Source organism: Anopheles maculipalpis, chromosome 2RL (genome assembly GCF_943734695.1).
Source record: "Anopheles maculipalpis chromosome 2RL, idAnoMacuDA_375_x, whole genome shotgun sequence".
Lineage (NCBI taxonomy): Eukaryota > Metazoa > Arthropoda > Insecta > Diptera > Culicidae > Anopheles > Anopheles maculipalpis.
Window position 1 is genome coordinate 50,784,845 of NC_064871.1, and position 27,278 is coordinate 50,812,122.

Sequence of the window (27,278 nt, forward strand, 5' to 3'; positions counted from 1 at the left end):
GTTGAATGAAGAATTAAAAATGTTACCTACTTTCTATCAGCAATCTTATCATTAATCCTCGGTCTCCTTTTCTTCCGTTTCCGGTTCATCCGTTGTCTTATCCTTCTCCACACTCTTCTCTGTAACCTGTTCTTGCTCTTCTTTTTCCTCCTCTTCCGGAGCAGTTTCTTCTTCCTCTTCAACTGTACGCTTTTTGCCACGACGCACCACCGGCATCGTTTCCTGTTCAACCACCATATCTACTATTTCGTTACGTATCGGAGTTGGTGCAAAATCTTTCTTCGTTTGCGCTTCCGCCTGTCGTTGCTTTTCCGCTTCTTCAGCTTCCGCATCGGCCTGCTTGATCTGTTGTTCCATCTTTTCCTGTCGCTGTTCCTGGCGTTGCTGCTCGAATAGGGTTTTCATTTTTTCCTAAAACAAAAAATAAAAAAAAATAATATTTTGCAGAAAAAAATCGTTTTTGTACAACTTTCCACTTACCATTTCTTCGCGGATTACGTTCACCTGCTGCATGTACTGTTGGTACACAAACTGTGCCATTTCCGTCATGTCCTTGATCGATCGTACAGACGACGATTCGGCTGATTCATTGCTGTTACGTTCTTCGCTGGATAGCAGTTCACGATCACCTGGATATTTCTCTTCCGGCCGAATCTGCAATTCGAGTGGTCGATTCATCAGCAATCGGAACGCTGGACGCAACTCGACACAGTTCTTAAACAGTGTAACACGTCCGAAAATGTACAACCCCAGCCGTGCACGACTCATCGCCACCACCAGACGACGCACATCCCGGATGTGACCGATCGTTTTGGTACGCACCAACGACAGCAATATGTAATCATTCTGTTGACCCTGGTACTTGTCAACGGTGGTCACTTTGTGTGGTTTGCCAAACATCGGATTGTTGGCACAACGTGACTCTATGACATCGCGGATCAGATGCTTCTGGCCGTTGTACGTGGTGAGGATGGAAATCTTCTCGGCGGGATAACCAAGCAATCGCATGTACATGAACACGGCTACCACATACTCGGCCTCGGCCAGATTTTGGTAGAAGTATGGATTTGGTTCCGATTCACCGACGCCGTTGAAGTCTTCTACGTTGATCAGCTGATACTCGTATGCAAAGCCGGCATTGGCGCGACAATACTCTGGCCATCTGTGGACGTGCTCCAAATCACCCAGACGACTGTAGCGCCATTTGTAAAGCTCGCAAATGCTTGATCGTGCACGACCCTGCCCATCAAGATCGATCGTCGGTACACCAAGTCGCACTAGGCGCGTAAACAGCGACTGCTCCATATTGGAATACTTCTGGAACGCCATGTTCTTGATCACGGGTGGCAGCTGATGGTGATCGCCAATCATGATCCAACGTTTCAACCGATTGTACCCATCCATTGGGTTCTGCAACAATAGCGGAATGAATGTTTCGATTTCGAGGATCTGAGCTGCCTCCTCCATCAAGATGTTGTCATACTTGAAGCCCATGGTGACCAACTCTTTGCGTTTGAGTGCCGCGTGCGTACAAGTCATCGCAATAATCTTTGCCTCTTTCACCAGCAAATACTTGGAGCGGTCTAACCCACTACGCAACAGCTCGAATGCACGGAACTCCTCCAGCTCGGCAAACATGTGCGAGATGTACCGGAAGCAGCTGCGTGCAATGTCCATGTTTTCTTCGTACGTTGCGCCACCAAACAAAGGTTGCGGAGCATCCCGGAAAAACCGGACGAATGGAAACTGCTGCTCGAAATGCTCCCGTCGTGTCGGATCACCTTCAGCTGCAGCAGCTCCATCACCAACTTCGAATTCGCTCAAAAACTTCTCCCAGCGTGCCACCACGTGGTACAGATAGAAATGTCCCGCCGTTTCGCACGTGTACGCCACATCTCCACTAACTCCGAGCGATTCCTGCAACCGTTGGACCTGTCCGAGCAGATCGATACGCTTCGAAAGCACATAATTCACGCGTCCGTACCGACTGTAATCCTTTTCCGTCTCGAGCGATTCCTCACCGTGTCCCAAACGCAACAGATGCCGCTCGTCAATGTCCAGAGCCATAATCTTCTCGAACAGCTGATTCAACGCTTGATTCGAATGAGTCACAATCAGGGTACGCTGCTGCGGATGGTTGTGATATAGGTTGGAAATTATCTGCACCGCAACGTCGGTTTTACCCGTACCTGGTGGACCAACCACCAACGTTAAGCCCGGCTGCATTCCCGCACGGATCGCTTCGATCTGGGTTGGCGTAAAGCGGATAGCGTTTTTCTTCGGCTCGTTGTACTTGTATGGACCACGGCTAGGGATGCGGTACGGTTCCACCAGGATACGTTTAGGCAGTTCACCCGCCGCTTCTTCCTGCTCTTTGCTATCCGATTCCATATCAGAATCGCTTTCCTTCGGTACATCCTCGAACGTTACTCGAAACGGTGGCTGAAGGGCCATCTTCTCCTGATCCGCTGACACAATCTCGTACTCCGGAAAGCTGCTCGCTACATGCGCGTAATCCAGGAACGTATCATTGAAATCCAGCACTCGTGCCTGATCGGGCATGCGACTGTAGTGAGCCGCACCAGGATCACCGTACCCGAGCAGAATATCGTGCAGCCACGGTGGTACGACACACTCCGTGTTCATAAGATGGCGGATCGTTTCCAGCACTGCCTTAAAGTTGTTCTCTTTCGGCTTTCGGCGCATGATGATGTTAAAGCCCTCGTACACATCCTCCTTACCTTCGTCGTCCTCCCCTCCAGCTTGTAATGTCGCATCCATGTCCAACCGGTACTGGTTCGAATCGAGCCACACGCGGAACGTTCGCTGTTCGCCGGTCAACTGTGGCCGTTGCTCAATGCCATCCTCAATGACGCGCCCATTTGCATCGAGCATACCCTCGATCTCGCAACCGCGCACATGCACCAACCCAACCTGCGGTACAAAGTGTTCACGGTAGTCGTACTTAGTGCCGATCGGTTGCGTTGGTCGAACCGTTACGAGAAAGCATACGTCGTGTTTGCGAAGATTTTCCCACTCTTCCTGGACCTCTTTGCGTACGTTCAGTGTGACGCTCACGTCCGCTCGTACACGGGATGGTTTCTTTTCACCGATGTGAGGTTTGGACACTTCGACTACGGCGAACGATTGTATCGAGAGTGCCATACGGGCCCAGCCACCGAACACGACGTCACCGTCCTCCGATTTCCAGGGCAGCATCCGGCTAACAGCATCCTCGATATCCTGGCGGATTTCGTCTGTGAAAACGGAAAATATGATTAGTAATTAGGATTAATTTTGCTATATTCTAAAGGATGTACAATATAGGGTATTCCAGCGGTTTTTGATACTTCAATATGGTTTTTTGACGCGTTTCCAGATATTTTTGTTCTCGTCTCGAGGTTTATGTTTTTTTGTTCTTATTCCTAGGTTTTTTGTGTAATCTCATCTATTTATGATCTTGTTTCGAGGATTTTTTACGCGTGCCCATTTATTTTTCATCTTTTTTTGGTTTCTCCTACTGATTTTATAGTTCGTTTTAGAACTAGGACTGAATTTCTCATAGAAAAGTGTATGAGCACTATAATGCACCCTGAAAGATGAAAACATTTGAATGTAAAAATTAACCAGGGTGTATAATAAATAAATTTTCAAATAATTTTACCAATGTTTCATGGTTGATTTTTTTTTGCATGATTCAAATTGGTAAACGATTAATCGTCTTGTTTAGAGGAGCACAGTCCAATTAGTGCTAAAAACTAGATCGGAGAGCAATTATTTTTATTGAATTGGATCGTATCACACAATTGTGAGATAAAAGCAAAAATATCTGAAAACGCGATATCTGAAAATCCTCGGGACGAGAACAATAATATATGGGATTTCTCAACGCGTTTCTCTTTGTTCTTATACAAGATGATACCAGGGCGGGATCAGTGGTAGAAGCGCCAGTCTTCACACGTTAGCCCGTCAGACCGTTCACCCCTAAAGAGGACTGACTCTCTTATTGATACAACTATCAATAAGTTGTATCAATAAGTGTAACAAACCAAAGCGCATGGCCAAGTAGAACATGCAACATGAAGCCGAAAATTGTCATATTTCAGTATCTTCTTGTTATGCATAAACTGGTATTCCAACAACGCTTCGTGAAGGCCTTAGCTCAAATGACTTAGTGAATGACTGCTAGCATGGAAACAAACTCATCTTGCTTTTAGCATAGATTCTCATGAAGGAAAGTTGGAATTATTGAGCATTGCAGTCAAGCCTTATGTGACACGTTTTTGACACTTGGAACGACATGCTGTTACTTGACTTCAGCAGCCGTCTTCTCACAAAACCACTTTTAACGATATTCATGGCGCAAAATACATTCAAGCGACACTCTCGCTATCGTTCTTTTCCAACAGAGATGCTGCAAAATTGTGTTACATTGTATCCTTCTTCGTGGCTTAGCGACCTACTGATCATGCCGGCCATCGAATAGTTCGATAATCAGTTCTCATTACGGCGGAAGGGTCCGTATGGGATTTGAACCACGGTTCTGTCATGTAAAGACCAGCGCCATTGTGATCGTCCAGACACCAGACTGCCCATGGTGTTACATTCTATGTTACGTTACTCGAAGATACTTACACGTAGACTCCAGCCGAAAGAGATTAAAGTTACGCAATAGATAATCGTGCAGCGTGAGAAATTGCAGATTCAGCTTCGGCAGCGCCAAACATCCTTCGCCCGAGTAGAACTCCGTCGGGACAACGTTCTCGTTCCAGATGATGTCCTCGGTCGGGTACAGTGGCATCTCGTTCAGCGACTCCAGCTGTGACACGCGCCGCTCGTGCCGCGAAATTAGCAGCTCCCGCAGAAACGTCTCATCCGTCCGGTGCCACTCGAACGGTGGCTCCAGTTGCTCTGGGACAAGGTTCAGATAGCATGCGATTTCCCGGAGGCTGGCACAATCTAGTGCACCGAAGTGTTTCTCGAGCGACTCGCGCGTATCCACGTTCGCCACGTTCGATAGTGCGAACAGGCGCAGGTTGGGAAATTTGGCAAACGCTGCCTTCTGGAGGGATTTAATTTTTGCATAGTGCAACTGCGTCATATCGTGGTCAGTCAGGGGATCCCCAGTTTTATCGTTTATCTCGAAGCGGGCGTAGAACTTTAGCATATCCAGCAGCTGAAACAGTAAGCAGACGAGTGGTTCAGGTTAACGGTAACGCTATTCACGGCTCTAAATCTGATCAGTAAAAACCCCAAAAGCAATAAACGCTGAGATGATAGCAAAGGCTCAGTTCGTAATAATTTAAATATAATCATTAAAAAATACGTCACTGAAACTATCTGGTCCCAGACAGGGAAAACATCATAGCGGCTACAATAAGGTGCAATGAATCATTGACACGTCTAAGGTTATAAGGGTTTATCAGTTTTGTTTAAAGACATGACTAGCACGAGCACTGAAAATAATAATCATTTTGTGCCATTTTTTGTGTCAAAATTGTTTACAATGTTACTGTTTTCGATGTGATGTGATGCATATTGCAAAAATGTAAAGAAATTGCAAAGAGAAATGAAATTTTCGGTGAAATTGACAAGGTCAAAATCAAAATGAATTGCTTTAATCGAATTTAATTTGCCACACGTATGAACTTGGCATTGGAATCAAGTTGTAGAAAAGAAGCACGCGCGCTCAATATATGCCAATAAACCATTCAGATCTGTTTTGTACCATATTGATTTGTGTGTGGTTCTTGAGATTATCAGCAAACTTTGACTCGTCACAGCTTATGATTAATCTACGTATCAACAATGGCGTTGATTTGCGCCATTTCAGACAAATGTTTTCAAAACATTTATGCATAATAACATAATTTTGACGCACACGACTTAAACTGTGGTGCCATTTCCTCTTCTTAATCATTCTAATGGAGCGTTTTTTTTTTTTGTATTATTCAGAAGAGTAAGAGCAATATGTAAGTGCTCGTCAGGTGCGTCATGCTGGAAACATTTCACAGTATTGTACAAATTCATACTTGTATCATTTATCAGTTTATTTAAAATTTATAAGACATTCAATAAGAAACCTGTCCCTTAAAAGCCCTTCTACCAGTGTCAATTTAATTCCATCGTGATAAGTGATCTTGTCACATCACCAAACCACAAATGACGATCATATTGATCTGTTAGAAAAGGAGAAGCTGGAACAGCAACTTAAGCAAATTATTGTGTTTTATTGACTCTAAAGACTATTTTAACAGAGACACACACAGAGACAGATCATCAAAACCAAATTTGGACCAATGATCATTGATCTTTTTTCTTTTTTTTTTAGGTTGAGGTAAATACTTTATCATTTATCTTCTAAAAATATGGAATTTTAAGGATTACCATAAACAATTGAACCAGGATGGTTAAAGAAACAATTAGAGACTTTACTGGAAGATATCGTCTCGTGTCGAATTTTGTAACGAGAGTAGTGCGATATCGAATAATACTACTCTGCCCAAAAATAGGCAAAACGAAGGTCATCACCTTCGAAGTAGTCCCCTTCCGATGCAATGCACCTCTTCCACTTCTTCTCCCACTCCTCGAAGCAGATGGAAAACGCGGATGCTGGGATGCGACGGATCCTTTAGTTCCGCCGTCGCTGCGGCTTCTGTCTCCTCGATAGTCTCAAAACGGTGTCCCCGAAACGGCGGATTTTAATACGGTGGTTGCGGAGCATGGGAGGGCGCATTATCGTGGTGCAAAAACCAAAAACTGTTGTTTTTTTACAAATCCGGCCGCTTTCGCCGAATGGAGTTCCGCAACCACCGCATTACGCTTGGACTCTTTGTTCACCGTTTGATCCTTCGCAAGAAACTCCGTGCGAACCACCCCACGGTAATCAAAGAATACCGATGTTGTGACTTGAAACGTGGCATAACTGTCAAAAACATTCATATTGACAAACGAAAAATAAAAGCAAGGGGCTTCTTTTGGTGCGCGAAATTTGACATCCAAAGTCACCTTACTTTTCGGACACAGTAGTATCTAACACCATAATAGGGCAGATTGAAACAAACGACGTACGTCTACATATTTAGAGTACAACTATAACTTTAAGCCAGAACCTTAAATAGTTCATGGAAAATGTTTTTTTCCGGATTTTCATCAAATGAACCTGTGAGAGTAATTTATTTATTTATTTTATTTATTTTAATTCAAATTGTCTGCCTCTCCGGGCTACCCAATGTATATGCTTAAACTAGGGTAGGGGAAAATTTAATAAGGAGTCATTAGAGGTAAAGGATTTTTATGGAGTAAAGGTAGTGGACTCTAGAAGGAGGGTTCGGAAGTGGGAAATAGGAAAGTTGAAGTCGAACAGCCCGTGATCTCTGTTGAAAGAAACGAAATCTCTTAACCAAGGATCATTCTGGCCAAAAACCGAACGGCGGGAAGGGATGAATATGGGTGGTCTATCACGAAGTCGACCAGAAGGGGCATACAGGGGTATAGAACATAGAAGTGAAGGAACGTCGAGTTTAGAAGAAAGGATTCATGCGATGAAGTAGGACTGCGCGTGCGAATGGCGGGATCTAATATCTATTAAACCCAACATACGGCAGCGTAGAGAATATGAGGGCACAGGAATGGTGTAGCGGTGTAGAAATCTACGGACAGCGAGACCCGTAAACTTCCTCTGAACCCCTCACTATTCTCTGCATAGCGGTTTCTCCGGCTGGGGTCCACACTACGCTTGCATAATCCAGAACGGAGCAAACACAGCAACAGTACAGTGCCTTTAAAGATAAAGGATCTCTAATCTCATGCGGAAAATTAGGCCTAGTAATGATTATTCTCTTATAGTTAATCTTTAAGGTAAACACCTCGAAATCCTTCGATGGCTCTCTGGGCTTGATATACTGTAAAACCCAACTCTAAGGTAAGGCACAAAAGTAAAGGTAAAACGCTGAGAGTTTTGTACTCAAAACCATAAGTTTGTATCGGACAAATAAGCACGACACTCTTGTCTGTAATCTCTAGAATATAATTGAAGATTTACCTGGTGGAGACCTGGAAAGGTCTCGCATAAGTATGGACTTTTTTAGCCCTAGGATGTCTAAAATATTAGCACGATTATCAAAGCCCCAGTTAAGAAAATGTCCAAGGGAGCCATGTTGACGACGACACTCGATCGTACACTGTTTAATGAGCTACTTCAAGCAACAAAGTAAACAAATTACGGAATGCTTCTTCTAATCCATGCTCATTTAAAAACCATGCGCAGCGATCATTTCAACCATAAATAAGATTACAAAAGTTGCATTTCAAGCATGTTTCTATGCTGCAAGATGCTGTAAAGTGAGGTCCGTAAAACAAACCAGAAATGTCTTCCACATCGAATTGATTCGCTGCTGCTGCTGTCTCGACTTAAAATGTGTCTATTTTAAGTGTTTCCATGCACAAACCATACCGTTGTGCTTAGGGAAAAAGTTATACAGCAGCAACATTCAGCGTATCTCAAGAGGTTACGCCAATAAATATTGATTACGAGCGCATCGAGTTTCATCAGTGCAGAGTGTGTGTTTGTGTGCACGTCCATCAGAGACGCTCAAGTTTTCCAAACGCCAATCCAAATTCCATCCAATTCCATCTCGAGAACGCAATTAATCGTCTGCCGCATCAAGCATCAACCATGAATACTGCAAACAGTCCAATTCGTTTGCATCCTCCATCTTCTAAAAGTATTGCCAAGTGTTCGATAAACACCAACATCTTCACCATCCGGCATTTGGACGTTTTACCGCGAAAGTACATTGTTTCCGGTGGCCACAATGATAATGGTGGCCGTTCAGCAAGAACATAAAAGCAAACAAATACAATTCAACGTACGAACGGGCAGAAAGTGGATTAAGGTTTTTAATTCATGCAAAACAGATGAATGTTCTTAAACCTCTCACCGGTAACAAAATGCACCTCGTGTCTTGTCCAACCCGCGCGCTTCTTCGTTAGCTGATGATGGCTGTCGTATAGAATGAACATTTTCCAAATGCTTATTTGCTCTCGCTAATGCCGCTTTTGAATCCTGGCCCACAAGTAACCACCACCATAATGCCTGCCAAGGGATTGTGCCTCTCGTTATACACAGACACAACACAATATCATAAATCCGGAAATCGCAGGAAAATTCACTTCCGTTGCAGGTTTTCCCCCTTCGAGTTGCTGCAGAGCTCGAGGCACAAAGAAGCTCGACCCAAACCGACTGCTCCACTATCCTACTATGGAAGAGCCACACAGAACTAAGTAAAACGTTCCTTCTGTCAGGGACACCGGTTTGTCGAGCGAAGAGAAAAAAATGATAACAAGAATGGAAGGAAAGTTTTAACATTTCATCCACTGGTGGCTTATGGTTTCTTCGTAGTTGATCCACATGCTTTTTGAGTGGAGCCCGCATACAGTGGCACTGTTGATATTAAAACATGGCTATGATATTTTAAGGAAACTATTGTTTAAAATTTGTCATCCTTGGGCCGTCCTCGTCCTTATATATACTTTTATTTAAAAAAAAGATGGTAATATACAAATTAACGGTACAAGAATAAACGTTAAGCACGTGCCGGTCGCTTCAACAGCACAAGGTAGACCGAAGAACCATTTTACAGCATAAATAAGGTCCAGCCCATGAGATTACACTGGCGAATAAATCAACAGATAGTCATCAATCACCAAGCGCCTGACAGAAGAAAGGTTCACCATCGTACAGCATCCACCGCACCAGGGCAGGCCCACCGTGGAGGGAAGAAAAAAATCCAAGTCCGTCTCGATGCCACTCAACGCGAAGCACTGTGGTGTGTGAATCAATCCTCACCGGCTTACGCGCGTGTGGGTGGAATGTTGTAAAAGCATTCCAATCAAACGGATTTTTATTTTTATCCTCAAGAGCAACCCACCCCAAAACGATTGAAATAGCACTCAAATTATTGTTTTAAAATTATCCCCCACTTTGGTGTGTCAAGATTGAGACTTCAGCATAAAGTAGTGTACAAATGTTTTCAGCGCGACGCAATTAAACACTAATATGTGTTTACAAAATTGTTCCACTATGTTGTGAAATTGACTTTGTTTCCCATCGGTATAAGGAAGTTGATACATTGCGTGTGGTTTTGGTAATATGCAATTAGCGCTTTTAGTGCGCCATAAGCATGTGAGTTCTAATAAATCATCCCTAGAGAATGTGCGTTCCACGCACACAAGGGTTAACTTGTAGTGGCAATCGATTGCATACCACATCCCGAAGAGAGCGTCGTTCGAAAGCCATTCATCTTTTGAATTTCTACCCGCCAACTTCACCAATTCAGTCGCAAGTCCAACTATTCCAAATGTCACCCCCGTTCGGTCTCTTCCGTTGCCACCCGCCCTCTGCACATGATAAACTGTGCACCCCAACTGCAGCTGTTGCGGGATGAATACGAGCCGAAATCATGTTGTACACAGTATAACGCCTTTCCCATTTCCCGGTCCCGAGTGCGACACATAAGGACGCGTAACGACGTCCACCCTGCCTACTAGACTATCAGCTGTGTGTGGTGTTCCATGTGCTGCCGCCGGTTGTTCGACCGTTTGGCAGCCAACAACAGCAGAATGCGCGCAATGGAGCACGCACAACTAGCGCAAACCACCAGCAGCAGCAGCAGCAGCATGTTGCTGCTCGTGTGAATCGGAATCGCTTGCCAACGTCACACCGAACGAACCGAAAACAACCCGAGTGGAAGCGAACCGAAGTCTACTTGCTGTGTACGGAATACGCAGACACGGTCGCATGGCGCTTTTTGGCGCTCAGTTCTCGTAGTTTTGCTCTAGTCGTCGTGCCGCATGGAAGCGAGCGGGCTCGCACCGGTCTACCGGAATATAAGCGTAACAGCAACACGAGTGCGTTAGCAAAAAAAAAAAAGGGAATCATACCTTATCGGCTGATACTCGACTGCTGGTGGTGTGTAAAAATAAGCGTATTTTGTCTGTTGAAAGCGAATCTGAAGTACTACTACCACTCAGCACAGGTAGTACAGACGGAGGCGATCGAGCTAGCAAAGGAAGCGTTCTTTATCTGGTGTAGTGTACGCGATCTATAGGCCATTTTCCAAAGAGCAGAGGCCTATCATCATTATTGAGTCGGCCTACAATAACCATTAGTCGATGTTCAAAGTGCAAAAACCAGCTTCAAAACCAATGAAGAGCGGGAAGTGTAGTGCTATGCAGTAGAAAACGCATAATCAACATCGTATTCTTATCGAACCCAGCGCACAAAAACAGAGCAGTGGCAGCGTACAAAGAATAGATAAACTTTGGCAAGATAAAACCCAAGCTGTCTGCTTTTGTTGTATTGTTTTTTTTTTGTTTCTTCCGCTCTCTTTTTATTGTGATCATATGACGTGCATACAAAAAACGTGCCGGCGACGACGTACGCGATTGTTGATGCATATTTATTTCACTGGCCTGCACCCGCTGACGTTGTCTGTGCACCAGCAGCTTCATCATCGTGCGTCAAAAAAGCGGTTTCGAAAGCCAACCAGAACCGCCGCCATCGCCTAGAAGCGCTACAGCGCGTTAGAACTGGATTATCTACGCGCCTCACACAATCTCATAACACAATACAGAGCGTACGTGCATCGTCTCGTGTACACATCCCCGGCTAACACAACAGATCAGGTGTTTTTATTAGCAGTAAACACAAACACGAGATATGATGCAGCACTCTAGCCAGGTGCTCGCCGGATATCCTCGTGAAGGCACGTGCCGTTGATCTGGGCTTACTAGACGACCAGAAGGAGGAGCAAATTTATCACTTAAAAGAATCACCGAAAGTTTATATGACAGGTCACGAACCACCAAACCGAGCTGTGTCGCCCCGGCCATTAAGTTAGAAGGATTAGGAAAGTTTAATCGGTTCACACCTTGCGAACCGCTAGCACAGCGAGACGGGTTCGGACCTCTGGCTGGTTCTGGATGCTGTTCATACACTGGACCTATCCTACAACGAATGTCCCAAGTAGCAAACTCATCGATTCAATTTATGTAACACGTTTCACAGACCGTTGGGGCTACCCAAGAACACAAAACGCAACGTTTCAGGCGTACCCTTCGTTTTAAACATTTAAAATATGGAAAAGGGATTTTGCCCGGCTACATATTTCATACACCCCAAAGCATTTCCAGAAAAGCACGCGTCACAAACATTCACGTTGTGGCCGGTTAAATTATTCTTTGAGTAACCCCCTTTCATGGAGAAGCGGCAAATAGGCAGGACAGGATCAAAGAGAATCAAGTATCACGTACAGAACACGAACCGTTTACCGAAAACGGTTTGGTTACACAAAACACAACACACATCCATCGAGACAGAGGAAAGGGGACCCACACTTGGTTGCAATTTCACTATCGGTTGGAGTTTTTATGTTCCATTTCATACGCTTCCGATTTACTACCGGAACAGCTGTATGTGACATATTTGAAATGGATCTCGCCGTATCAATAAATTATTTATTGAGAAGCACGTGACGAGGAGATGCTTTTATCCGCTATCCGCGCCAATTTTATACTAATTGAACGACGACGATTCTTTTGCACTTCTGACATCCCTTTGATAGGTTCGAAATCAATATTAAACAGAGAAAAAGTTACGCCTGATGTGCGCCAACCCCGCATCGAAAACGTACAATGACTCCACCGACGAGGGGTGGGGGTCGGTAAAAGTTAAAATCGCACAAACTTTGCCGGCCAATTTGGGCTGATGATAGCTGTCGAAAGCATACACGTGCTAATGGTTAAATGGTGTGATGGCGAGACGGGGGGAAAAACAGGAAAAGTAGTAACTGAAGGGAATGTGCCACTTTTGTATGTGTGCGTGTAGTGAGACAGCCTAAATCCTGACCTAGAGTAAAAAGGGATTAGATTGAAGGGCAGGATTAGATTTGAGCGACAGCAACGATAAGCTGCAAGCTTTAAATCTGGTTGCCTTCTTTCCTGACCTATTTTATTTGTTTGCTGTTGGTTGGGCTTTTGCAAACATGTCTACTAAACCGATTGGAGTATTGCAAAAAAATCCGCCTTATAGTGAAAACAACCAACAACAAAGCAAATATACAAAGCCCATCTTGGAAATGCAACGAAAAATGTGTTAACTCGTACAACATACAAACAGAGTCAGTCTGTATGCAGTCTCTGTACCGGTTAACTTATTAACAGTATATAATAATTTGTAAACATAAACATACCCTCCACCATTCCTCCCCTCATGACTATCATCATTCAACATTGTCGCCTCCATCACGAATGTAACACGGCTCCAATTTCGGCTCTTTGTGTGTCTGCGCGGCCTCTCTCATCCATGAATGTTGCAAAAAGTTTACTAATGTACACAAAGCCTTTTTTACTTTTTACTTTTCTTGTACAAATCGAGAAGGGTATGCAATGAAAAATTAATTAGCAACTTTGCACTAAACAGACTCTTTTTCGCTGTGCCATATGTGCTCCGCCTACACGTTTTTGGCCAACAGCATTCACCAGATTCGCAAGCTATTGAAGCTTTCCATTCCTGTGGCCCTAATGTCACACGATGCTCAGAGAAGAGGGAAAACCTTTTTCGGATGTATTTCAATTTGCACACAAGCGCTACAATCAATATCACTGGCTCCGAGCGTACTTCTAGACGTCAATCAGGACAAACACATAAAATTCCGGAACTCCAAAGTCCGGAAATAATTTCAGATTTTGCAATAGCATTTCCGTTGCAGCAATACTGCGCTGCACGTATGAACAAGCGAGCGCTAGATACGGTTATCATCGCCCGTCCTACACATTTTAATCAAATTTTCGAGATGTTATATCCCGATCGGGTTCGCTGTGCCACTGTTCTGCACACGTGTGCAACAAACATTCTCTAGTTGGGCGCATTGCCAAGTAAGTTTTTTCGATTTTCAATTTTCACGGTCACATGACGACCTTCTCGGTGGTTGCACGGGTTGTTCCGTGCGTTCAGTTGTCTTCCCTCGCTTTGATTTTTACGACTCAACAACCATACCAATAAAACCGTACTCCAGTTCCAAAGTGTACACAACGTAAAACTTCCAAAACGGGGGAAGAAGAAGCGATCGGGTTTTTTGTTATCGCAAACATATTTTCAAACACTAAAACTTCTAACCATTTTGCTCGAACCGGAGTAAACGAAGAGGCGTGATGTATTGTTGCGATAGGCCAGATAGCCCAGAAGCAATTGGGCTGGAAATTATTGCCAGCCCGCAAGCAAAGCACACAGAACAGGCGACGATGGTTTACATTTTGCTGTTTTAATAGTTCAAGCCGTATGGGTTTAAACGATAGCTATTTTAGATCTCCCAATCAACTGACCAACAAGAAGCGGTCTTTTTATTCGTTTTAAAGATACTTTTAAAGTGAAGAGACCCACTGTAATCCTGTTGACACGCAAACTGCCCTCATTGGGGTGAAATTATATTAAAGTTTGGTAAAGTTTCAACGTGAATATAAAACTATTGTTAAATGAATAATATTACCTTCACTTAATGTTCCACCAAAAAGGAAGGCAGGGCAGGAAGAAAGGCAAAGTTTACACATAAATTCGCATGTTTTGCTTAATCCGTTTTTGCACATTACGTGAACAACACAGTGTTCAGGCACTCAGCACTCTAAAATGCCTTTCTTACTCAACAGAACCCTCATGGCAGGAAGAAAAAAAGGCTGCTTTTAGCTCAAAAATTTCGCATACTCTATCGGTTGCCATTTTGCTTCCCACGGTAAAGGCATAAGGGCGTCCACAAACGTCCAGACTCTCTGCGATACCACAGCCACGTTAACATTACACCGAACGGCTTCAACTCTGTCTAACCCAATATGCGGTGTCATTTATCAGCGTGCCCAAGAAGTGGAGCTTTACTCCCTGCTCACCCTATCGGTCAATCGAGGAGGGAAAGACGGGCAGGATGAGTTTGTACCAGCTAAGCGTACACACAAACACACACACATATACAGCTTTTTTCCGCTTTGCACACACAGAAAAACGGAAGTGCTTTTGTGCTTGCGTTTGCGGGATGAGGTTGGACAAATTTATAAAGACATCCTCCTCCCAAGCAGAATGTTGATTCGCCTTCCGAAGTGTGTGATTCATGAAGCAACAAGCGAATACATTGGGCTTTAGCATCACATATGCACGACCGTCCGCCCAAATCCAAACAAACCCACCAACCGAACCAAAGGCCACGCTCTTGTTCTTGACATTCACCTTTCGTGGGGATTTGTTGCTTGTGAGTCAACCGAGGCTTAGTGAGATGGAACGGGCATCTTCTTATAACCATAACTCGGCGTACTCGGCAAGCGATTAATGATGGCAATTGCAACGCGCTTCTTTAAAGTATTGGCACGGAACCGATACGCACACGGCCCCCCCTAGGAGGAAGTTGTTATTGCCAGGTAAAACCCGTTCCGTTCCGATCGGTTTACGATTTGCCTAGTATAGTAGTGCCTCCGCGCGGACTGTTTGCTCCAGGGCTGGGAGGTTCGTCTACCCATTGCCATGTGAAGATAAATCACTTACATCGCGACCTTGAATGATCTACACACAAGCATACACACACACACAAAATGCGCAAACATGCTAGGATGACGTACGGGAAGAAATAAAAACCGGCTCATTCACCCACCACCAACACGCACCCCATTTCTGTCTGACCCTGCCCGTCTGTCGTACTGGGAACCTCGCGCCCTTTTGCAAATCGCAAATGGTTTCACTGCTCAAGGCCTCGCCCCGTCTTCACAGCCGAAATAAGTCATCAAAGAAACGCTCATGAGACAATATTTTTCCAGCACTTCCTCAGTCGCAATTCAGCCTGAAGCCGAAAGGATAAATTAAATTCATTACTCCAAGCGGCGTGATGATCACGTCGCTCGCTCCTGCTCGTAAATACATGATCATGGTTGGGAGAGTTTTATGCAGATGATGAGTCTCCGCTATTCCATGCTACGGTGAGGTAGCCCCCGCAGGAAAATCATTTCTCATATTTTATTTTAACCTCGAAGCGAAAGACAAGAGTCCCATTCATAATTCGGCCATTTTTCACCAGCTCATACAAACGATCGGCAGTTGGGATACATTTCGAAGCGCTCCCTTTAGCACATCACCAGACAAAGCAAGCTTCGGTTAAGGAAGCTGTAGCCTTAGTCGGGTTCGGTCCATTGACGTTGGACGGTCTGAAATTCCCGGCGGGGGTTTCCCATGTTTAGGGAAAAAGTGAAAGACAACACGCGGCTCACCTTGCCCCTGAATTATGCATGTTTATTTACACTGCCAAATGGTGTGCAGCGAGTGCCCGGAAGCGTTTGACATTGTTGTATGTTCGTGTTTTGTGTTGCTGGAAAAATAACATCAGATGAAAAGGACTATCTTCCTCGTTAGGTTAGCTCAAAGCAGAGTCGTTTTGCGTTTCTTCTCTCTAGCTAGCCTATGTAATTATGATTTGGTAGGCAGTTGAGGACTCACCACCACTCACCAGAAGTGTGCCTGCAAGCACTGTAGACTGAGAACGCTAATTAGTCTTCGCGAGTGAAGAAAGTTTACATTCTCCGTTTGGCAAAGGGGAGCTAATTTCCCTCAGAAATAGAATTATGATGCACTGCTACTGGTGCCAGGACGGCAGCTCATTAACGACTCAAATTATATTATTAAGAACTTTGCGCAAGACACACTGCTATCTGTCAAATAACATTATTATATTTCCATCGATAAAGACAGATGAGAAAATACAGTTTGAAAATAACAAACTTTGCCATTAGGTGCACCCTTGGCACCTGTCTGAAAGGCAAGTAAAAATAAGGAGAAAAAAGAGGTGCTGAATCTGGAGGAAAATAAGAGTTTCCTCAACGTATGGATCACCAAACAGTCGAACTTTGCTATGGCTTTCGAGCTGTACGCCAACCATTCCATTATTGATTGTACATTTTTTGTTATTTGCGCGTTGCAACAGGGAAGTTCTAGGTAACTTCTTGAGTCACTTTTGCTGCAGGGTCTCCCCAGACTGCATTATTTTCAACCATCTCCACAATCTCAGTGCCTTAGGTTTGATTTCAATAACAGACTCACACCGAAGTTGAAAAATGGCTAGAAAAGAAACGAAACGAAACTGGAAAAGATAACTTTCTTGTACTATCACGATCAAAAGTTATCTAGCGGTGTGCTGTGCTATTCTACTGGCAGATGCAGATGCTACAACGCTCCGCTTCAAGGTAGTGGAGTGGAGCAGAAGGGACACTAGATGCATTGGGACGCTTGGAAGAGTTTGTGTGATTTGTTCGGGGCCGAAATAACAACCGTCGTATTGCGCTGAGGGTCGCCGTAAGTAGCACCAGTAGCAGTGAGAAAGGATTTCGGAACAATTATCCGTCCGTTTTGTTTCGTTTTGCTGTAGGGGTGCATGCGGACCTTCGTTTACGGTGGACAACTTTAAATTAAAATACTTGCTTATAGTTATTATCAGTTTTAGCTACCCTCTTTAACGGATTCTAATCAAAACAATAGCTTCTCTTTATTTGATTAGGAATCTTTTAGCAAGTATGTACAATAGACAGCTAAAGGAACCTTATCTGTATACTAAGATTAGATAATTTACAAGACGTAAACAACAGGTTGCAGGGATAGCACAAACACAACAACTTTTTACTGATACTGATAAATTCGCGTGTGAACTTGCGTAGCGTTGGGTAGTGAGTTCGACTGCATCTTAGAGGCCACACCGCAATGAACTGAGGTCTCTGTTAGCATTGTACGTTTAGTATTTAAAAGCATATTTTTTTGCCCTCATACAGAAGCAATTTTATCGTTTTGAAGCGTTAATAACATTAAATAACACTACCTTCACGAGAAAGGCTACCCTTACTGGGTACCTCTTCCTACCCAAGGACACTCTGTTCTCAGCAATAAACTCTTCTCTCACTAGAAAGCTCTGGTCACACTAAGTAGCTCAACCTTCACAAAGTAGATCTAAGGAACTACCGGTAGAGAGACTTACATTCTAAAAAGTTAGAGAGAATCTACTGCAACTGCTACATTTTTTACGTTGTAAACAATGATAATTTTATTGCATTATTTTCAAACAAAAATATTGCAAAAGCCGGAAGTGAGTAATGTAAGCTGATTGAATTGTTTCTTTGAAAAAGTTCTTCTTAAACCTTAACGACTGGCAAGGTTGTGCCGGCCATCTAATGGCGTACTAGTCTTGCTGATACCAAGTTATCCAATAGTCATTCCTCACTACGGCGAAACGGTCCGGATAAAGTTATAAGTAGCAAAAGAAATGTCTAACTTTCCGTGCTTCTTGTACTTTGTCAACGTTCAACGGACGCTATATATTAGCCACCACATTAATCGCTTCCCTTCATCAGGACTTTTGTCCATGTGCTTCAACTTTCGCTGCACACTGTGTGCACCAAAGAGGCACCAGGCCGCACAAGTGAGCCAAGAAGAGGCGTCAAGGTGTTTTACAGGTAGTTTACCCACCATTAATTAAATTCCTTTTTGCGAAACGGAACGGTTCTGCCGGTTTCGCAAAACCAACCATCCCGTACACCTTTCGCTCTCAGCTCCGTTATCGAAAACATTGTCTTGCAAGATAATACCTGCTGCTTGTCTAGAGTCGTCTGCTGTCTGCTGCACATCATCATCCTTTGGACCACTGACTGAGTTAATGAATTAACAATATTTTTGTGATACGGCTATTTTCCTTCCCGTCCCAATTCCAGAAGGCATCCGGGTAGGGAGTGAGAAGCTTGCAAAAAGCGAGTGGTGCTAGAGATGCGATTTACTTGTCTTCCATCTTCCGGTGCCGATATCTTTCGTGGCACTCGTTCCATGGTGCGGAACACAGGCACTTTAAATGGTTCCACCAGGCACAGTGAACCTCACCATAATACATTAGCGCCACGCGGAAATGGGGAAAAAATGGGCAATGGGCGTGAAAGAACAACTACTGTAAAGAATGCTTTCCGCGCTTCAAACCCTGCACTCACTCTCTCGGTGGTTGTTTTAGCAAAAAGTGAATAAAAAAAAAACACGACCATGATTCTACATTGCATTGGCAAGGCGAACTAGACTCCCTGTTGCATCCCAGACCCGTAATTGAGTGCGGATAACAAAGAACACACAAACCATTGCAATATTTTTTTTCCTTCTGGTGATGGTTTTTTCCTTTCTACAGTTTGCTTTTCTCGCTACAGAGACGCGCTAACGGGTGGATCAGATTTCAAAATCTACTACCTCCATAGAAACAGTGGGACAGAGTGGGAAGCGTGCATTGTGCAACTCTCTGTGGACAGGCAAGAGATTTTTACAAACCGGAAGTGGAGCACAAAATGAAGTCCAGTGATTATATGTGGCAAAAGTGTTGAAAGCAGCGGAAGTTAAAACCGGAAACGAAAAGGATATCCGGTGGTAATAAGAAGAAACGAGTGAGGTTTTGGTGTAGAGCAAAAACAAAAAAAGGCCAACCACATAAAGTAAATGACACGCGCCGTGTCGTTTAAATGAAGGAAGTGAAATTAGTGCCAAGTGTTGGGAATGCGGGTTTGGTGAAAATTGGCGAAACAAGCTAGGTGGAGCGAAAGTGCACAGTGTTGCATGTGTTCCAGGAGGGAAGGTGGATAGTGCAGAAGGATAACGATACTTTGAAAAGTTCATTGGCTAACATTGCTACCAATAGAGGATATGGCTATACTGCCACGTGACAGTAAAATGGTGCTAAGGACAATGGCACTGGGGACGCTAGTCCTGGCGGTAGTGTTCGGCGCGGGCGGTATGGTTGCCGGTGAGCTGGTGACAACCTACGACCAGAAGGCTTACCAGTGTTGCCAAGAATCGTATGTAGTGGACGGCAAGCAGCAGCGGTGTGTCCGCACCGATGGTAATTACACAACCGATATGCACCTCAACTGTACTCACAGCTACATGATCTACCGGGAGATCGAGCAGGAGGTGTACGTGGATGAGTCTGGGAGTTTGGTTGATGGAGAGTACCGTATCCAGCGCAGCGAGTAAGTGTCCTTGGACGTGCAAAAATACCTGTGCGTGCTGGACGAAGCTTTGTGTCTTCGCCAACTTCGTCCCACAATAGTGAATAGCAACGACTTATTTCTTTGTGTCTTTTTCTCTCTCTCTCTCTCTCTCTCTCTCTCTCCCTCTCTTTCTCCATTTTCCCGGGCATTATTTCTAGCTACTGTGTAGCCCACACCCCAGACGGGGACGGCACGCAACCGGTCTTTGTGGTGTGCTTTAATATGGCCAACATGGAGACGATTACTACAATGCTCATCAGCAAAGGCATCATGATGCTGATCTCCGTCTTCTTTCTGCTAGTCACACTGTACATCTACTACACCATCCCGGATCTGCGGGAAACGCAGGACAAAGTGACGTCGGCAGCCGTCGCCAGTCTAGCGGTGTTTATGTTCCTGCTCAGCCTGGTCCAGCTGTGGGTGACGCTAACGCATACCGCCTTCTGCACGGTCATAGGTAAGTAGCCTGTGCAGCACTGCAATCTACCACCCGAAGCGCTTCCACAGCAGAGGTGGAAAATGAACCGTCGAGACACGGATGCCCAGCGGCAAGAATAAATCGATTACAACGATTGGTGCTGCAACAGTGATGCCGGAACAAAAGCTTTCCCGGTGGGGCCACGCAAACACAAACATGCCACCCAGGTGCCTTAGGAAAAGTTTGCACGTTTCATACCTTGCGGTCCATCAAACAATCGATTTGGTTCGGTTAATTAAAAACTCATTCATGCTTGCACAATTGTGCAGACTGCACACTATTGGCTCTGACTTTGGACCACTTTTACCCTTCGATGGACTTGGTTGTTTGCTTGCTTACTGCTCCTGGCACACTTTTTCCTTCCATCCGTGTTGTTTCCGTATCGATGGAACGGCCAATAACGACCTCGCCACGTACAATATTTCTACGAAAATGCATCCTCCATTCCGAACCGACACAGGCAGACACGGTAAAGCACAACTCAATATAACCAACGTCCCAGAAGGATAAGCTGTCCGATACCGGCGTTTCGACAGCTGTCGGCGAAAAGATGATCGATTTACAACTAATCGAACGGGATGCTGCCGGGATTGTTGTTGATTCGGACCCGTCAAATGGAGGATACGGATTAGGATGAATTTTAACCGCATGAATCGATCGGGTCTGCGATCCATTCAATTTTGGACCTCATGCAGAACGTGTTTGGATGGGTTTTTTTTTGTGAGGGGCTTACAAAATTGAATTGGAAATTTAAGGATTCATTAAAAGTCTGTAGTTTAGGGAAAACTTTTAAATCTCTCTCTCACTGTAATCTTTATCTCTAGCTTTCTCTGTTACATCAAAACGGCCAAAACCATGTGTTTCCTTGTGACACTTTTGTAGCTTGATAAAAGGGCTTCTTTCTGGCAAGAAAAGGGTTGTACGGTAGTAGAGCAGACCAAACAACAGATCACAAGATATGTTCCTGTTATTCTACCTTTCGAACAAAGCACCAAGGCACCAACAAACCAAACCAATTCAGCACAACTGACACAACACTGACGGCAAAGGTTAAGGTTACGCGGTGACCGAATAATATCCCAGAGAGAAAAACACCAGGGTGTTCGCTTTGCTTTGCGACTTGCTGGGTAAAATTAGATTGCAAAATAGCAGAGAACCGAAAGTAGAAAAGTAAGCTTTACGTAAAGTGAAGCAGCAGCACCAACAGCGAATTTAATTAGCATGCTAACGAGAATAAGAACGCAATGAACCGGCACTAAGGAGCAAATACGGAGCGAAAAAAAAACGAATTACGTCCATAGCAAGGTGACGAAGCTTTCGCTTTCTAAGAAACTTCAGCGCAGAAATGAAAGTGAAACTTGTTGTGGAGACCGTTCAATAAGAAAGAAAAACAAACACTGAAAAGGAGAAATATAGAAACCATAACTACATTCGCGGTGTCGTCGTGTTGAGATTAAAAAACTTTCTTAACATCACCTCACATCCGGTCGGTATCCAGCTTCTTCACTCGGCGGTGAAGGTTAACGTGTACCCTTCGTGCAGGACTCGTTCCATTTGAAAGCTTTTGCGAGACTAAGAAATACTGATGGATTTAGGGCACAATACGCAAAAGCTTTTTCCAGCGCGTCGAACATCAATCGCATCGTTGTAAAGATAAAGCGAGAGGATGATCACTAAAAGATTCGCCACTGGACCGTGTCGAAGATGATGGAAAAGAATGCCGGTTCGCTAACCGGAAGGAAGGATGTTCACGCAAATCACGGCGGAACGATTCGAAAGCTTGCCAACCTTCACTTCCACCTATTGGGAATCGTAAAAGTAACAAAAGCCAAAGAATAGACAGTCAGCAGTTGCATATTTGGGTCATCAGATTCAAAGACCACGGTCGATGATACGAGTTAGAAGTTGTTTCATCAACCGATAGTGTACAGCATAGGTCGCAAAACCTTTAAAACTGATCTAGGATGATGAGATAACTGTACAGAAGTAGAACAACATAATTCCGTTCCACTTCCGTTCGACTGTTTAATGTCCTCGGCGAAATGTCTTGGACGGATGCTGGTTTTATTGAGCTTTAGGACAATTATGTCGTCCCACCCGATTTATCCGTTCTAAACAACGCTTCGCTTTCTATTTACAGCGTTCCTGATGTACTTCTTCCTCATCAGCTATTTCGCCTGGTTGAACATGGTCATGGCGAACGTATGGAAATTGACAGTGTAAGTATGGCCCCCGAGAGGCATCCACCACGGTAGCGTGTTCTCATTGATTGATCGGTTTTATCCATCCTGTCTTCCGTCGCGTGCTCGGGACGGTCGGGTTTGTATATTTGTAGTGCACGTCGATGGAAGATCAGAGAACGATCCTGGTACATCCTGAACCATATCTACGCCACCACGGTAGCAGTGACGTTAACGACCATGGTCTACATTTATCACAGCCGGTATCCGACCCTTGGCGAAATCTCCTGCTGGTTCCGAAGTGAGTTTATACCTCCTTCCCCCGGTTAATGGAATCCTCATCCGTCCGTATCTCCGCCATTTCTAATCATTTTCCTTTTCAACAAATAACCATAGCCGAACGGGAACAGTCCTACTTCGTCTATCTACCGCTGAGCGTGATGCTGAGCATCAACATTTTCCTGTTCGTTTGGACGAGCCTTCATCTGCATGCGAGCGGAGACGACATTAGCCCCGACCGGAAGAAATCGCTCCGGTACAAGTGCATGCTGTACTTGAAGCTGTTCCTACTGTCCGGCCTGATCTGGGTGTTTGAGATTTTATCGTTCCACATGAGCGAAGGTTTGGTGCCACAGTCCTGGTTTTGGATTATCGTCGATGCCGTCAACTGCCTGCACGGGGTGCTCATCTTCTTCGTATTGATCGTGTGGCGACAGCGCATTAAACGCGAGCTGGCCAACCGGCGGTTGTTCTGTTTCCGTGCACCGGCACGCTGGGCCGAGCTGAAAGACGACGAACAGGAGCATCTGCACGATGAAGGTAGGTGTCGGTGGTGATGGTCGTACTAGAACGAACGGCATTGATTGGGGCTGGGCACATGCCCATTCCAGCGAATGTGAAATATGTGGAGACCCTCTAAATGAGCCTCGTTTTTTTTCTGTCGTTCACATACAAACAGGTCGCGATACGGGGAAGTATGATCTTATCATCAAGTAAACAGAACCTTACGAAATAACGCAAACTCCATCGAAACACCGTTGGACCCATATCGTGGAGACACCTGCCATCTGGCAGCAAAGTGTTGAGCACGTACGCACTTACCATCATCGGTGACCTCATTCATAATCGGTTAGGTGAACTGTCCAACACTGAAGTCGTTAGATAGGGATACCCCGGGCCCGCGGGTTTCAGGAAACGTTCGCACAAAGTCACCCGTAGACCATCATTTTACACCCAAGCGGTTTCCCAAACGAGAACCCATCGAACATGTGGAGATGATTTTTATCGCATTCGTATCGGTGGTTGAACAAACACGTTATAGTTACGCGCAAAATTGTTAAGCGTAGGTTTACTTCTAGAATTAGGTGCAAGTGTTGCAGATAGTTGATGAATTTATATTATACACAGACATTATAGAGAAAGGTGAGAGTAAAGCTAGTTATTGCAATTGCGTCAGGAAGTTACTTTATCCATTTTGCTACTGCTGCCCTGCTAACTCCCCACTGCACCGTGTACGGTGGCGAGATTTGAGGTGATGCCTAAGTCTGTTAATGAATTTACACACAGGCAATAAGTAATGCCGGTTAGATAATGCGAAAAGTTTGAACTACAATAAACTTTTAAACAGTAAAACTTTTTCACCATTGCTAGTGTATACGTTCTAATATCACAAAGTGTACTCTCAGGACGAAAAGCGGTCTAAATGTGCTCATTCGAATGTAGGTGACCTTTCTCTTCTTGCTTTGCACAGTAAATAGCATCCGAATTAAGCTCGCTATTGCTATTCATGCTTCGGATAGGATGGGATACCAATTTCGTACGATAGCTAACAATGGCCGTAGAGATGTTTCCAACCAATATCTTCAACCGTTATGTCAAGGACGAAAAAGTCATCCAGTCCCACGACGTTCGGTGTGGCATAGCATTTAACCCACCAACCAGGATGGATAGAATAGCGGAGTAACATTATACAATCATCGCAATAACCACCAACGTGCGGAATGATTGCACAGAGCTAATCCCGATTTAAGCAATTACCCGAATGTCTCCCCATTACAACTAAATTCAAACGATTTTGTACTGCTCTCTATACGGTTTTTTGTTAAATTCAAATAGAATTGAAGAGTTTTGAATTCAAATGTGTGTCATTAAAGCAATTTGTTTTTAATGATTTTTTCTCTTTTAAACAAAAATCTTTCTAGCGCATTTCAAGTCAACTGAACATTAAACGAAACGATTTCGTTTACTAGAACTGTAACCATTCCACCAGCACATTTCAATCAACTATTTTTTTCATTAATATACTGTTTTGTTTTATGTATGCCCTATGGTTAATTAATTTGATTTGATAAACAAAACAAATAAATTCAAAAAAGCTGGAAAACTTTTGTGCTGGCTCTTGAATGTTTTAATAAAGTAAATTCGATGGAAACCATCGACAACATCAGATAATGCTGAAGCACCACCAAGGCCGTTGGTTTCAATTTATAGAATACATAAATCGCACGCTGTAATTATTCAAATTCAATGGCTATGGACACTATACCGTCCTGATCAATCAATAAATCATAGCGGTTTGATGTCACTGAGTAGGGTAGGATTTCAACATTATTTACTCTTTGATTTCAGGTATAGAAACTTATTAAAAAAACATGGAAGGAAAGTAATAAAAAATTTTAAAGATTGATGATCAACTGATAGAATTTACTTACTGAATAAACTTGCTTAGAAAAGATAAATATAACAAAAGTTAAACATTCGACGATCTTTTTTATTCAGCGACGGATGAGAAGTTTAACGATCCAAAGCCTCTATAAACTTATGATTTTTTTTACTTGATCAACTACTGTTTTACGGCAGGGCGTCATATTCTATACAATTTGTTTTTCATATCCTACAAACAAACCCAACAATGAATAACGAACAACGGACAATTCAAATTGCTATAATTATGGAGCACCGCACGAGGAAACATAAACGACGTCAATTTCAAAACTCTATTCTGTTTATGCTAGCGCGAGTACAATACTTCTACGATCAATCTGCCATCTGCGCCACACGCTTACAGGGTTCGTTGGCTTGCAAATATTGGTCCTATATTTCATCCATTTAGAGATATTTCGTTAAATTAAAAGGGAATCCATTAGCTTTAACAGAACATTACGAATGCCATTCTCGTAATCACCTTTCCAATAAACGATTGCTCAACAAAAATCCTATTTTTTCCAATCCCCAAAGAAAACGATTTCGTATTGGTAATTAAATCCCCCACGATATGTGAAGTGACTCGTACACCCCTGTGATCTCGAGCGAAGCCGAGTGCGTGCCGCTGGTTTGTGCGTCACCTACTTGTTTGCCGGTACTGAGTGTGATTTTAGCCTTTCGGTGTTGCCTACGCATACGGACCTCGTATTTCCAACGCAGTTATCGCATTTCACTCTGGCAATGCGAACGAAACAAGTGAGTCACCGGTAGTTATTTAGCTGTTGACGGTTTCGCGGCCAAGGTTCCGTGACTGGTGGCACTAATAAAACGGCCTCACATATATATTCCATTTTTGGGATTCGTAAAAGAATTTGCCAAAAAAGCGGAAAGGCCAGAAAAAATGTGTGTATAAGCACCGCCAGCCGCCTTGTAGCAGCATACCAGTGTTCCACGACGTGTAATTTCCCGGCTGTGTAAATGAGTGAGAAACAGAAAGGGCAAAGCGTACAAACGAGCCAAGAGCAGTTGGGAAGTAAAGGAGCACAGCAAAACGATGCTATCAAAATGGATTTCAGTCTCGTAGCACCGGTTTTTGTTTTTTCTCCTCCGTTCCGTAGTGTTGGCATGCATGCATACTGGTGGTAAGGTGGTGTGAACGTGTGTGGTGTGGCATCTGGTTTTTGGAAAGGAAATTCATAATGAGCCCTGGCTGTGCGACTCTACGCGTTCAGGTGAAACGTTGTTCACGCTGGTTTCCCTGTGTTTGTGTTTCTGTGTGTGGTTCTATTTTGTGTTAGCAGCGCAACGACGAAAATTCATGGCTCCCTGCGACACAAGCATATCAGAAAAAAAGTTATACGATAACATATGCTTAAAATAGTGCAAAATTGGCCTACTCAGTCCAAAGAAAATATCTATTGCGATCTAAGTAATCTGTAAACGATGATACGTATGATAGTGGCGTAAACAACGTGCAAGAAAAACCAATGCGCGATCCACGAAAGCTTCCGCTGTCCAAGATCCGGCGGTACAAGAAAAGAAGAAAAACGCGTGAAAAAGAAACCACACACGCTCCCATGCGTAGGAGTGCCCCATGCAACAGTGGCCAATGTGCAGGAAACGAAAAGTTGTGTGTATTTGTTACCTACCCACAACCGGTAGAATTGCACGGTTGAGTGCAAACAAACACATACACACATGTACGCAACGCCGCATGCACTCGGTAACCGCGTTGCGCGCGGATTATTTTGCCGTCAAAGCACAAATGGTGTGTGGAGCCGCGCAGTTATGAATCTCGGCTGTGTGTTTGGTGGATCCGCCTGTTT

General features: G+C 44.1%; 3 protein-coding genes across 4 annotated transcripts in view; 2 read left to right on the forward strand and 1 right to left on the reverse strand.

Annotated features, from left to right (window-relative positions):
• The window catches only part of LOC126559120 (28S ribosomal protein S11, mitochondrial), a 118,803-nt gene that overhangs the window by 35,936 nt on the left and 55,589 nt on the right, over positions 1 to 27,278 (forward strand). The window lies entirely within an intron of this gene.
• LOC126567225 (RNA helicase aquarius) overlaps positions 52 to 27,278 on the reverse strand; it is a 43,922-nt gene continuing 16,695 nt past the window's right edge. The window contains exons 3-5 of the mRNA XM_050223458.1: positions 4,636 to 5,176; positions 481 to 3,257; positions 52 to 411 (exon numbers count right to left, since the gene is read on the reverse strand). Of these exons, the coding sequence (XP_050079415.1) occupies positions 52 to 411; positions 481 to 3,257; positions 4,636 to 5,176 (3,678 nt within the window). The remainder of the gene's footprint in view (positions 412 to 480; positions 3,258 to 4,635; positions 5,177 to 27,278) is intronic.
• On the forward strand, positions 19,742 to 23,878 carry LOC126559824 (probable G-protein coupled receptor Mth-like 11). The gene is made up of 6 exons (XM_050215998.1): positions 19,742 to 20,070; positions 20,250 to 20,548; positions 22,710 to 22,788; positions 22,905 to 23,050; positions 23,146 to 23,568; positions 23,708 to 23,878. The coding sequence occupies exons 1-6, from the start codon at positions 19,745 to 19,747 to the stop codon at positions 23,743 to 23,745; spliced, it is 1,311 nt and encodes a 436-aa protein (XP_050071955.1). The 5' UTR covers positions 19,742 to 19,744; the 3' UTR covers positions 23,746 to 23,878.

Excerpts from the sequence above, each read along its gene's own strand:
- LOC126559824 (XM_050215998.1), top strand. The coding sequence starts at position 19,745 with ATGGCTATACTGCCACGTGACAGTAAAATGGTGCTAAGGACAATGGCA. Across the intron at positions 22,789-22,904 it reads AACGTATGGAAATTGACAGT|TGCACGTCGATGGAAGATCA; the intron begins GTAAGTATGGCC and ends GTATATTTGTAG. Across the intron at positions 23,051-23,145 it reads AATCTCCTGCTGGTTCCGAA|CCGAACGGGAACAGTCCTAC; the intron begins GTGAGTTTATAC and ends AAATAACCATAG.